General features: G+C 43.1%; 1 protein-coding gene across 2 annotated transcripts in view; it reads left to right on the top strand.

Moving 5' to 3' along the window:
• LOC120931588 (death-associated protein kinase 1-like) overlaps positions 1-13,595 on the top strand; it is a 63,768-nt gene that overhangs the window by 44,132 nt on the left and 6,041 nt on the right. For both annotated transcript variants that reach the window (XM_040343174.1, XM_040343175.1), the window contains 3 exons: positions 336-450; positions 2,390-2,538; positions 11,354-11,407. In XM_040343174.1, the coding sequence (XP_040199108.1) occupies positions 336-450; positions 2,390-2,538; positions 11,354-11,407 (318 nt within the window). The remainder of the gene's footprint in view (positions 1-335; positions 451-2,389; positions 2,539-11,353; positions 11,408-13,595) is intronic.

Here is a 13,595-nt window from a genome sequence, read left to right as displayed (position 1 = left end):
GGGAGAAGCCACAGCTAAACAGGATTTGGAAGAAAGCCATTTGACCACTAAACACTACAAATTAGCCAGGCTGGCTACCACCCAGCACAACTAGATTTACCTGTATCCCTGCTTTGGGACAAGGGTTCTACATTTGTTATACTTATTGTTGCATAAACATAGTTGTATGTTATGTTTTTTAATTAGGTCTCTAAACAATTTAGCGCCACCGCTGCCTATATGTCAATTAGTAAATTAATTTGTTGGATATACTTCTCATTAAATGTACCTCTTTTAATACTGTCACTGTTTCTAATATCTTTTTGCATATGTTCTCTTTTAATTTGCTCTATTAGATGATTTTCTGGCTGCGATTTCTAAGCTTAGCCCATAACCCTGACTCCTTGCCACATGTTATACTCATAGGAAGCCACTTGGATACCCTGCCTGAAGAAAACCACATGCTGATCGGTAAGAAAAATGAGAACCTGTAAAAAAAAGCTCATGGGGAATGTCGTTGCATTCCCCTCAAAATTCTGCTTGGACCCTTGACCCCCCCCTTCCCCATCCCTTTTTTATTGTATTAGACCATTCCTAGTGTCTTTCAATATTGAGTATGGTATTTTGCAAACGGGGGGTGGCAAAGCCCAGTTTTAAGGGACAAGGGCCTCTGCCTTGCATCTAATGCCTCAAGAAGCAAGTCTAAAGACATGTGAGATTGCTATAATAGGATTGTCCATGGAAAGGTGTTCAGGGAAAATAATGTCACACCCCCTAACAGTAAGAAAGAATCACTTCCTAGGGAATACTTAACCCCTGCAGCGCCACCTAGTGGTTAACCCATTCACTGCCAGTGTCATTTTTACAGTAGTGAGTGCATTTTATAGCACTGATCGCTGTAAAAATGGTCCCAAAATGGTGTCAAAAGTATCCGATGTGTCCGCCATAATATCGCAGTCATGATAAAAATCGCTGATCGCCGCCATAGCTAGTAAAAAATAAATATTTATAAAAATGCCATAAAACAGTCCCCTATTTTGTAGAAGCTATAACTTTTGCGCAAAATATGTAGAAGAATACGTATAGGCCTAAATTGTGGAAAAAAATATATTTTTTGGGGATATTTATTATAGCAAAAGGTAAAAAATATTGTTTTTTTTTCAAAATTTTCGCTCTTTTTTTTGTTTATAGTAGTGATCAAGTAGGATGATGCCTAATGAGAGTTAGGCTTGTTCAATTAGTTTCGTAATGAATAGAAATTCGGACCAATTTATCAACTTTCGGAGGTTCGGAAGTATTCGAATTTCTGAACAAAGCAATTACGAATAAAACCGAATCCGAAATAAATTATATCGCAAATAGCGAATGCCCGAATGCCTTCGGCATAATTTGTTGTTGCATTAACCACTTAAAACCCGGACCTTAAGGCTGCATTCACACCTAGGCGACAAAACGCCTGAAGCGCGACGCTCGATACGCTGGAGGGGCGAATTTCCATTGCTGTCTATGAGATGGTTCACATCTCACGCCGAACACCGAAACGCCGTACGCCTGCCGCCTGAAAACAAGTTCGGACCCTTTTTTTCAGGCGGCATTGGCGTTCGGGCATAGACAGCAATGGAAATAATTTGTGAAAAAAAAAAAAGTTAAACAAATCGCGGCAAAATACGCCGGCGTTACAATGTGAATGCAGCCTTAGGCAGCTAAAGGAACCGGCCAGGTTTTTGCGATTCGGCACTGCGTCGCTTTAACAGACAATTGTGTGGTCGTGCGACGTGGCTCCCAAACAAAATTGGCGTCCTTTTTTTCCCACAAATAGAGCTTTCTTTAGGTGGTATTTGATCACCTCTGTGGTTTTTATTTTTTGCGCTATAAACAAAAATAGATCGACAATTTTGAAAAAAATTAAATATTTTTTACTTTTTGCTATAATAAATATCCCCCCAAAATATATAAAAAAACGTTTTTTTTCCTCAGTTTAGGCCGATACGTATTCTTCTGCCTATTTTTGGTAAAAAAAAATCGCAATAAGCGTTTATCGGTTGGTTTGCGCAAAATTGATAGCGTTTACAAAAGAGGGGATAGTTTTATTGCATTTTTATTATTATTTTTGTTTTACTACTAATAGCGGCGATCGGCGATTTTTTTCATGACTGCGACATTATGGCGGACACTTCGGACAATTTTGACACATTTTTGGGACCATTGTCATTTTCACAGCAAAAAATGCATTGTTTACTGTGAAAATGACAATTGCAGTTTGGGAGTTAACCACAAGGGGGCGCTGAAGGGGTTATGTATGACCTAATATGTGTTTCTAACTATAGGGGGGTGTGGCTGTAGGTGTGACGTCATCGATTGTGTAACACGCAGACAGTTATTTCAAACATTTTGGTTAATTCTTTTACAGCCCAACGCTTTTATGAAAATGTGATGAAGAGAGAGACAGAGCTGTTCAATTGTTTTCAGAAACAATTTTTCCCAATAAACTGTAAAAAGAAGACAGATGTGGAGCCCATCAAAGACGTCCTGGAAATAATTGTTGCAAAAACTAAACAGGTAATCACATCTGTAAGCAATGCATATCTGTTGTCCCATGATTATAGGGTCTAGTTTTTTAAGGATTCATCTGCATCTCAATTAAACTGTCAACTCAGGGAGATACAATTACCAGTTCATGGGTAGCGGTCATATGGTAGCAAGTGACGTAAAAGTGCAAAACAGGGAGATCCAGACAATCACTATGCTTTTTGTAATTATGAAGCATAGATTTTGTACATTTGCATTTATGTATGTATATAGTTTCAAGTTTAGTTATATATTTAACCACTTCCATACAGGGCATTTTCACCCCCTTCCTGACCAGACCATTTTTTTGTTTTCAGCGCTGTCGCATTTTGAATGACAATTGCGCGGTCATGCAACACTGTACCCAAATGAAATCTTTATGGTTTTTTTTCCCCACAAATAGAGCTTTCGTTCGGTGGTATTTGATCACCTCTGCGGTTTTTATTTTTTGCGCTATAATCAAAAGAAGAGCGACAATTTAAAAAAAAAAAAACACAATATTTTTTACTTTTTGATTTAATAAATATCACATTTTTTTTACAATTTTTTTTTCCCTCAGTTTAGGCCAATATGTATTCTACATATTTTTGGTAAAAAAAAATCGCAATAAGCGTATATTGAGTGGTTTGCGCAAAAGTTATAGCATCTACAAAATAGGGGATAGTTTTATTGCATTTTTTTTTTTTTTACTAGTAATGGCGGCGATCTGCGATTTTTTTTATTGTGACCGTGACATTACAGCGGACACATCGGACACTTTTGACACATTTTTGGGACCATTCACATTTATACAGCGAGTAGTGCTATAAAACTGCACCGGTTACTGTGTAAATGTGACTGGCAGGGAAGGGGTTAACACTAGGGGGCGGGGAAGGGGTTAAATATGTAACCTGGGAGTGATTCTTACTGTAGGGGAGGGGACTCACAAGGGGAGGAGACCGATGTGTGTTCCTCTGTACTGGGAACACACATCGGTCTCCTCACCTCTGACAGGAGGTGGATCTGTGTGTTTACACATAGTGGCCGGGAAATCCCAGGACGTCATATGACGTCCACCTGGAGGGAGACAAAGTTCCTGCCGACGTCATATTACTATGGCTCGGTAGGGAACTGGTTAAAGAGAGTGGATAATGTAATTTAATGAACATTGACTTTTTCTGACATTGCGTGACTTTTAAGCTGGCCATATAGATGGATTGAATCTTGTCCGGTTCAGCAGGGACTGGCTGAGATTTGATCCATCCATGGGCAGGCTGGTTGTACTGAAATCAATCCATCGATCACCTTCAGTACAACAGGTTGTTGGATATAGTCGCCAGCAAGGATCATTCTGTTCTGCCAGGGGTGAAGGCTCCCTACCAGTGCTAACAGAGCAATTCCCCCAGATTGTGTTGATGGAGGATTTAAAGGGTTATTAACCAGTTAAGCCCCGGACCAATATGCAGCCTAAAGACCCAAGGTGTTTTTACAGTTCGGGACTGCGTCGCTTTAACAGACAATTGTGCGGTCGTGCGACGTGGCTCCCAAACAAAATTGGCGTCCTTTTTCCCCCCACAAATAGAGCTTTCTTTTGGTGGTATTTGATCACATCTGCGGTTTTTAGTTTTTGCGCTATAAACAAAAATAGAGCGACAATTTTGAAAAAAATGCAATATTTTTTACTTTTTGCTGTAATAAATATCCCCCAAAAACATATATAAAAACATTTTTTTTCCTCAGTTTAGGCCGATACGTATTCTTCTACCTATTTTTAGTAAAAAAAAATCGCAATAAGCGTTTATCGATTGGTTTGCGCAAAATTTATAGTGTTTACAAAATAGGGGATAGTTTTATTGCATTTTTATTATTTTTTTTTTTTTTACTACTAATGGCGGCGATCAGCAATTTTTTTTGTAACTGCGACATTATGGCGGACACTTCGGACAATTTTGACACATTTTTGGGACCATTGTCATTTTCACAGCAAAAAATGCATTTAAATTGCATTCTTTATTGTGAAAATGACAGTTGCAGTTTGGGAGTTAACCACAGGTGGCGCTGTAGGAGTTAGGGTGCACCTAGTATGTGTTTACAACTGTAGGGGGGTGTGGCTGTAGGAATGATGTCATCGATCGTGTCTTCCCTATAAAGGGAATGACGCGATCGATGCGCCGCCATAGTGAAGGACGGGGAAGCCGTGTTTACATACGGCTCTCCCCGTTCTTCAGCTCCGGGGAGCGATCGCGACGGAGCGGCTATAAACAAATAGCCGCGCCGTGGTCCCGGATCGCTCCCCGAGCGGACCCGACCTCCGCATGTAGCGGGGGGGGTCCCGATCGGACCCCCCACCCGCTAATAGGCAAGGACGTACGTGTACGCCCATGTGCCTGTACGTGCCATATTGTGGACGTATATGTACATGCGGGGGTCGGGAACTGGTTAAAGGAAAAAAAAAATTCCTTTAAAATAACAAACATATTATACTTACCTCCACTGTGCAGTTCGTTTTGCACAGAGTGGCCCCGATCCACGTCTTCTGGGGTCCCTCGGCGGTTCTGTCTCTGGTCCTCCCCGCAAGTACTGACCACAGTCATGCGAGAGCTTGCATGGTGGTGAGTAATTGCGGGCGCGCTCCCGTGATACAGCGAGCGGCCATAGCAGCTCACTGTATCACTCGGCCCCGCCCCTCAGCGTGCCGCGTCACTGGATGTGATTGACAGCAGCACCAGCCAATGGCTGCGCTGCTCTCAATCCATCCGCTCTAGCCAATCAACGGCCAGGCTGATCGGCGAAGAGGATCTCGGGACCATGCGGGACTTTCGAGGGGTCAGGTAAGTATAACGGGGGCTCGGGGGGGGGGGAGGGGGTTTGGCAGCATCAGATGTTTTTTCACCTTAATGCATAGATTGCATTAAGGTGAAATTTTTTTTTACTTTACAACTCCTTTAGGCATATTTTTTTCCTTCCACCCATGGTGAAAGGAAAGAAAATTGCATAATATATAGGCTGCTTTTCAATATAAAATGTTTGCTTTCCGTTTTTTATCTTCCTGGAGTTCAAGGTTAACAGCAATTGAGACAATATATCAGCTGTAAAGGGAGCAAATTGTTTTCAATAAATCACCTGTCTCAGTGACCTATATTGTGAAAAGATGCTGTAAAGCACAACTATTTTGTAGCAACCCAAAAGTAGTAAACAGAAACTATGTAAGAGTCGGTTCACACTAGGGCGACACGACTTCCAGCGCGACTTTCAGAGGCGACTCCGACACGACTTGAACATGAACCACAGGGCGATCTGGGGCGATTTACAACACAACTTGAAGTCGTCTCCAGGACAGGAGACTTTCCAGTGGCCAATAAAACAACAATCAGCTCTGGGAGAGGGAGGGGGAGGGAGGGGGGCAGGAGAGGTTTGCCTGAGAAATGTATGTTATCTTCCTGGAAAGTCGCTTCAGTTAAGACAGTGATCCGACTTCTGAGGCGACTTCCATTGAAATCAATGGGTACAAATCGCCTACAAGTCGGATTGAAGTAGTACAGGAACCTTTTCTGAAGTCGGATCGCCTTGAGTCGTGTGTATTAACACCGCTCCCATTCACTTCCATTGTTTTTCTCTACAGCGCGACTTGGGACGACTTGAGGCGACATGAAGTCGGATCGCAAGTCGCCCCAGTGTGAACCGGCTCTAATGGTCTAATATGACTGCGTCCATGTACACCTATAATTACAAAATTATATGCAGAAAAAAAAGATTTTAAAAACATTTGCGCATACTGAAAATATTATTTATATCAAGTGGATCTTGGATATAAAAGAAAAAAAACATTGGACAGGCTATACATTCTCTTTATATGTATATTGTTTTATTGCGTTATGTTTCAGCTCTACATGCCAATGTATGCAAAACATGCCACAGCAACGCACCTTTGCAAAGTGTGGTCCCTAAATCTAAACTATCTGAGCTCCCCAATTACAGTATGTGGCAATGAATACATTCAGAGCATACTAACCTTGGGGACAGCCCATCATTAGTAAGGGCATTTGAAATGCAATGCAAGCGGATTTCCATCCAGCTCAATGGTGCAGTGTGGATGCCAGTGGCATTTAATTTTTTTTAATTCTGTAACCAGGGAGAGCACCTAATGATTAGTCAGGTCTGCTCTAGACTTTACTGGCTTGGGCTCAATTGCTTCCCCCTGTATCCCATGGGATCCTAGGACATCGTGGGTGGGTAACCAGCGGGGGGTAGAGGGAGGTATATATGGGCTTGGGCCTAAAGTAAAGGGATCTTGTTCCTGGAAGAGCAAGACCCAGCCACATGGCTGTGGCATCCCTGGGGGTTTCACTTTGGACTGCAGCACTTTTGTGCGGTCCCAGCTAAAGCTTGGCTGGGGGACCTCTGCCCTATCCTTCCTGGAGTATTTTTATGAAAGTCCACCACAGATCCAGGATACAGGCTGCTGGAGTACTGACATTTGCTGACCCTGCACATGGCTGCCTGGAAATGAGAAACAGCGACTACCAGCCTATGGGATCTAGAGACTTTCCTAACCTCCTCTGAAAGATCTTTAGCTTCAACTTTCTTCATTCAGGGTTGCATCTCTATTAGGATTCCTGTTTGCCTGTTGCTCAGTGTTACAACATCATTGGCAGAGGACATCACCCTGAAGTTCTGGTTCAGATTAAAGTCCTCTTTGTCTGTGCTATAGTTTTCTGGAGTATCCCCAAGCTCACCCCTACCCCATTCAAGTTCTACCCCCCCCCCCCCCCCCCAAAAAAAAGAAAGAGCCACACAGCCTGTTTACTGTCTCTGAGTATACAAATGTTGTGTGGCTGGCTGCTGTGTGCCTACTAGGGAATGCAACCCAGGATCCAACCACCAGACCAGTCCGGTCTGTGAACTACATAACTCCTATCCATTTAAAGCTGTAGTACCCTACATTATAGTATTAGTCAATCACATGTATCATTACAAATCAACCCATCATAAATGTTTATCAGCTATATAATGTTTAGGTACCATCTAAACTTCTACTCATATATACACTTATATACAACTTAACAAGCAGTATCGTGGGTTGCGACACCAGACAGGGAGACCAGAGCTTTTCACATTTTTTTTGGCCATTCTCGAGCCTCATATATTAACTTATACATAGGAATTACATGAGGTTAACAGCTCTGAGCCATTGAGCTAAGGTAGGAGGATCATGTGATTTTTAATGAATCGGTAAAGCCTTTTTGGCATTAAAGAGTTTCATGCAGTTAGGTAAATCAAAGTCCTCCAAATACCCCAACAGACATCTACAGGAGTTGCATATCGTAGGTGTTTGAAGGATGGAGCTCCTGAAGTCTGTATCAGCCAACCGAAAGTAATATAACAGGGCATTCCTGGACCATGTAGTAAAATGTGACATTTTCAGATGGGCATTTAAGGCAAAGGAGGTTGGGGTTTGTTTACCCATTTTGAATAGAATATATTGAGTGTACGCACTAAGTAGGAACTTCACATAGATACACTTATCGCTGGAGGAGATGACCGTGGATACCTGCGAGGGGAAAATTTCCTGCCAGTTGTCATCTGATATTTCAGGTATATCTTGTTTCCAGTGAGACTTAGTTTGCGTAAGCCTTTTAGTTTTGTACTGAAGTAGTGAGGGATAGTATGTAGATGTAGCGCCTGTGTACTTTTCAGTACAGGTGCTATGTCAAATTTAGTTGGGGGATGAGAGAGTTATTTGCTCTCATCCAATTTGATTTGTTAAATTCAGCTGTTGCCAGTTCTGGACTGTCCTGTGGGTCATTCTGTGCTCCAGAGATGTAGTTCCATCTCTGGATGGCAGGTGGCGCCAGAGGGGTCCAGGCGGAGGCGCCTTTCTCCAGCAGCCATTTAGAAGAGTGTTTTTTCTCTCGCGGGGAATGCTGGGGGAGGGTATTTCTGTGGCTGACGCCATTTGGCGGGGCTCTTCGCGGGTTCCTGGTTACAGGTGCTGCACCCACCTTTAGGGTTTGCGCACATCACGGGCCCCGGCGATATGGCCTACCAGGCCAGGGCGCACGTGTTACATGGAGTTCCTGACTCTGGGCCCTCATGGCCCGGAGCAACAGATGCTGCAATGGGGCCCCAGTGACTTACTGGGTTCCCTATCCCTTATCGAGAAGATCCCAAGCGAGTTGTGCTGTTCGGTGGGGAGTCGGTCTGAGGTGAACCCGGAGGTAGGTGATCCAATAGGGCTTAGACGAACCATCGGGGATCTGGGTGACCGGACACTGACAGGTTGTATGCTGCACACTGTCAGTCGGTGACCCCAAACCTAAGAAGTCTACCTGAGGGAGATTCAGGCAAATTGTAGACTGGGAGGATTCGCTCTACTATCCATGCTTTCAAGTACTAGACCTGTGGCAGAGGTCTCATCACTAAATCCTAATCCTATTAGAGCCAAGTCTGTGGCAGAGACTTGTTCCTTCCCAGAAGTTCTAAGTGACGCTCTGGCTGCCAGGCCTGTGAGAGGGACCTGTCCAGGGGCACTTTACCCACTTCGGCTGAAGTGGCGACGAAGTATGAGTTGCTATTAGAAGCAGGACTGCTTCCGTTTATCCATAGGCCTGAATCTGCATGTTCTCCTTTCACCAACCTACTCCTATCTACCTCAGTTGGATTGTTGGTCGTGTTGGACCAGTAATAAAGCATAGAAAACGTCACCCTGCTATCTGGACATTACGTTATTGCTTCTCACGATTATCATCATCCCTAGATACATCACAGAGGTAACATAATTATGCCGATCCCAAATCTAATCAGCGGCTCCTGAGGGGGTAGCACTACATAGAGATTAATTTACTCTGACTTGGTTGAGAAAGCAAATCCTCTAACTTGGTAACCTGGAAGTTTACATTAGTTACAGTTTGTAATCTTTAGTTTAAAGGGGTTGTACAGGTAAAAAAGGTTTTCCCTAAATAGCTTCCTTTACCTTAGTGCAGTCCTCCTTCACTTACCTCATCCTTCAATTTTGCTTTCTCCCTGGTGTGGAGTGTCATGCTCACCCCCTCCCTTGAGGGTGGAGGGGGCGAGCAGAAGAGTCACGACGCCCACTAACACACAGCTCCTTTCCCTATCTGCAACGTAGAGATCATCCTGACTCTCCTGCTCACCCCTCCACCCTCAAGGGAGGGGTTAAGCACGACACTCCAAACCAGGGAGAAAGCCTTGCATTACTGTGTGGAGTTACAGACAGAAGAACAGGTGAGGATTTCTCAGAAGAAATAAAGACATTTAAAAGTAAAATCAAAGGATGAGGTAAGTGAAGGAGGACTGCACTAAGGTAAAGGAAGCTGTTTAGGGAATTTTTTTTTTACCTTTACAACCCCTTTAAGGACTATCAGTGTGCACTGGCTTTATATTACTTTTACTATCAAGTCTAAAAATCTTGCTTGTGTTCTAAGATTGGGAAAAAAAGCCAGTTGCGCCAAAGGAAGGCAAACAAATGCTTCAGGCAATGATAAAGTGATGTTCACATAAGATATACTGTATGTTTGGAAAATTATTTGGCTGTACCTTTTGTTCTTTAACAAATTTAACAAGAAACTGGTACTAAGACAAATATGAAAGCCGCTATTTCTGGCCTCCTGCTAAAAATGCCCGTTGGATCCAGAGTTTTCTGAGTCATTAACTTGTCAGAAGTATGCAGATAAGAACGGCAGAGAAGTTCAGAACTCCTGTTCTGCATACTCCTTGTCCACGTTCCTTGTCAGTATAGAGAATATTAAAACTATTGAGATTATTAAGATAGCCAGCATATTTAGAGACAGTCATATTTAATGGCGACCTCCTATATTTTTTTCAGGTCATGGCTTCTCTGAGAATTAATGGATAATTTTTGCTGAAACCTAACCCCCCCGCACATCTCTTCACCCCCTTGCACACCAATACACAGCCCCAGTACACTTCCATACCCCCCTCACATCTCTGCACTATTCAGAATCCTCTGTATCCCCAAGTACACCTGTGTGCCCCCAGCAAGGCTTTGCACCCTCTGCACACCTCTTCACCTTCACGCACACTTCTGCACCCCCAGCAAGCCTTTGTTAATTTCCAGCAGGCCTCTACAACCCCAGCAGACTTCCATACCCATTGTAAACCTCTGCAACCCCTTAAAATCCTCTGTCTCTTTTAGTACACTTCCATACCCCCAGCACCGCTAACACACCTCTACCCACTTGTACACATATATCTCTCCCCCATCCTCCACATATAACTCCAGCAGGTAACACTATACAGTGGAGGGGGAGGGGCATCTAACCCAGGTAGACACAGGCAATTTTACAAGCCAAGCGACTTACTTGTGTACTAAAGCCGGTGCCTACTAGGGTCAAACGCCCCTCCTACACCACTGTATAGCATGGCCTGCTGGCCGGAGGTGTAAAGGGGTACCTTTTTATAGCTGCTCCATACCCCACTGTATTACAGGTTCAAGTTCTCTCCCCAAGTTCTGCCTCGCTCATTCCCTGCACATCTCTGCCACACAGAGAAGGAGCACAACCTGCTTTATGGAGGACTATAGCTGAAAAAAAAAAAATCTGAAACCCCAGCAAGTGGCTGAGGATTCAGATTCCCCCCATCCTTGCGTCCTAAGGCAGCTGCCTAAGTCGCCTTATGCTAGCGCTGGCCCTGTCAGTCATGTAAGAGATGTAATGTCTTCATTATATTTAGAATTGAAATTTAGATTCTACATTTTCACAAGAGATATTGTATGTGGAATTATATCTCCAGTTTATTAGTACTTATGAAGTTATGAATAACTGTCTACTTTTGTGTTTAATGCCAGGAACCTAAGCCTAAAATATGTCAGCTTGTCATGGAGTATCTGGGCCTGCAGAGGGTAAGTGATGATATGCTTTATGATATTTTATCTACACACGTAATGGATAGTCACTCTGTAACATCAGGACCCGGGTCGGAACCTCCGACCTCCGCTGTGTCTGGCGATGTCTCTTCTTGCTGAGCCTGGACTAATTAGTGTCCTTTTTTATCCAATCTAGTTAATGCACATCATATATGCTAAAGGAAACCACCACTTTTTTTTCATAAAGTCTTTTTTATATTTCCCACTAATTTGTGTAAGGGATGTGAGAAAACTCGTTCTATTCCCAGTGCAGATTTGGAAGGGGAAGCAACTGAGAATTTGTCTACCCATTTTGCAATTGCCTAAAGAAGGTGGTGTAATGGCTGTCCCCTCGGCTAGACTTTATTTTTTTAGCATCCCAGCTGCAACACTTTTTGGGTTGGGGAATATGGACACCCACAATCCCATTCAAGCAATGTTATCCAGATCTACTAAATATCACTTGTTAGAGCAATTGGAGGCAGGTGGGTTTAGGACTAGATGCCAATATCCTAGTCTACTCACGAAGGCAAAGGCCTTGTACACACGACTGAGGAACTCGTCGGAAAAGACACATCGTTTTCCTCGACGAGTTCCTTGTTAGGCTTGTCGAGGAACTCGACAAGCTTGCTTTGCGTACACACTGTCAAGACAAAATCTCCTCGTTCTCAAACGCGGTGACGTACAACACATACAATGGCAGGGGAAGTTTGATTCCACTGGCACAACCCTTGGGGCTGCTTTTGCTAATCTCATGTTACTGCGTGTTAAGTAAAAGTTTGGTCGGAGACGATTTGCACTTTTCAGTCTGTTACAGCGTGAAAAATGTGTTATCTCCATTACAAACGCTACTTTTACTCCCGTCTCATACTTTATTCTGAGCATGCAAGGGTTTCTTAGCATACACACCATCGTGTTTCTCGTCGAAAACCAGCCCGACGAGGAACACGACTAGGAAATTAAGACTCCCGTATAGGGAAAAAGAGAACTTGTTCTCTTTTTTCCTCGTCAAGTTCCTCGCCGGTTTCCTCGATGAAAAACGTACACATGACCCGTTTCCTTGGCAAAAAAGCTCTCCCACCAAGTTTCTTGATGGATTGTGTTGAGTTACTCGGTCGTGTGTACAAGGCCTAAGGGTTAGAATGAAATGCGCAGGATTATGGGATATGTTGGTATTTCTAGAATGCATTCCAATTTGTGAGGGGGGGGGGGGGCTGGAGAAGCTTGGAAAGCTGCAGGGATTTACAAGTTGGTATAATCAAGGTATACTTTTTCTCCAACAATTATACTCTAATGATCGTCTTAAATCCTTTAAAGATTTACAGGATGAGTTTGGTATCCCTCATCCCAGCTTTTTTCAATACCTCCAGCTTCTTCACACACTTTCTATCCAGGCTAGTTCTGTGTTTTCTTGATGAAGAACTATTTATACCTCATGTCCGAATTCCTAAAATCCTGAGGTATCCCCCTTAAATTTAATAAACTATGAGACCCCCGTTACAGGTACCAAGGTTAGCTCCAATAACCCCTGTCTCTATGCAAATTCTGCAAGGCCTTTAATGGTATTTAAGGCATACTTATGTAGGCAAATCCAAGATACAGTAACAGTTGGTATGTCCAGATTGTGAAGGAGGGCTACATTTATTGATGCTCGCTGTATACCTTGCTATTAACAGCAAGAACACTTTGTCCTACATATGCAGTCCTGATCAAAAGTTTAAGAACACTTGAAAAATGGCAAAAAATCTTATTTTACATTGTTGGATCTTAACAAGGTTCCAAGTAGAGCTTCAACATGCAACAATAAGAAATGAGAGTGAGACAAAACATTTTTTGAGCATTCAATTCATTGAAAATAAGGAATAAACTGAAACAGGCTGTTATTCAGCTGATCAAAAGTTTAGGACCACACCTCCAAAAAAAACCTAAACCCCCCCAAAACAGAAATCCAACTTCCAAACATGAACTCAGTAATGAGTAGCTCTGCCGTTATTGTTGATCACTTCAAAAATTTGTTTCGGCATGCTTGATGCAAGTGTTTCCATGAGGTGAGTGGGAACATTTCTCCAAGTGGTGAAGACAGCCGCACGAAGGCCATCTACTGTCTGGAACTGTTGTCCATTTTTGTAAACTTCCCTTGCCATCCATCCCCAAAGGTTCTCAATTGGATTTAGATCAGGGGAAC

This window comes from Rana temporaria, chromosome 3 (genome assembly GCF_905171775.1).
Source record: "Rana temporaria chromosome 3, aRanTem1.1, whole genome shotgun sequence".
Classification (NCBI taxonomy): domain Eukaryota; kingdom Metazoa; phylum Chordata; class Amphibia; order Anura; family Ranidae; genus Rana; species Rana temporaria.
This window is presented reverse-complemented; position numbering and strand designations above follow the sequence as displayed.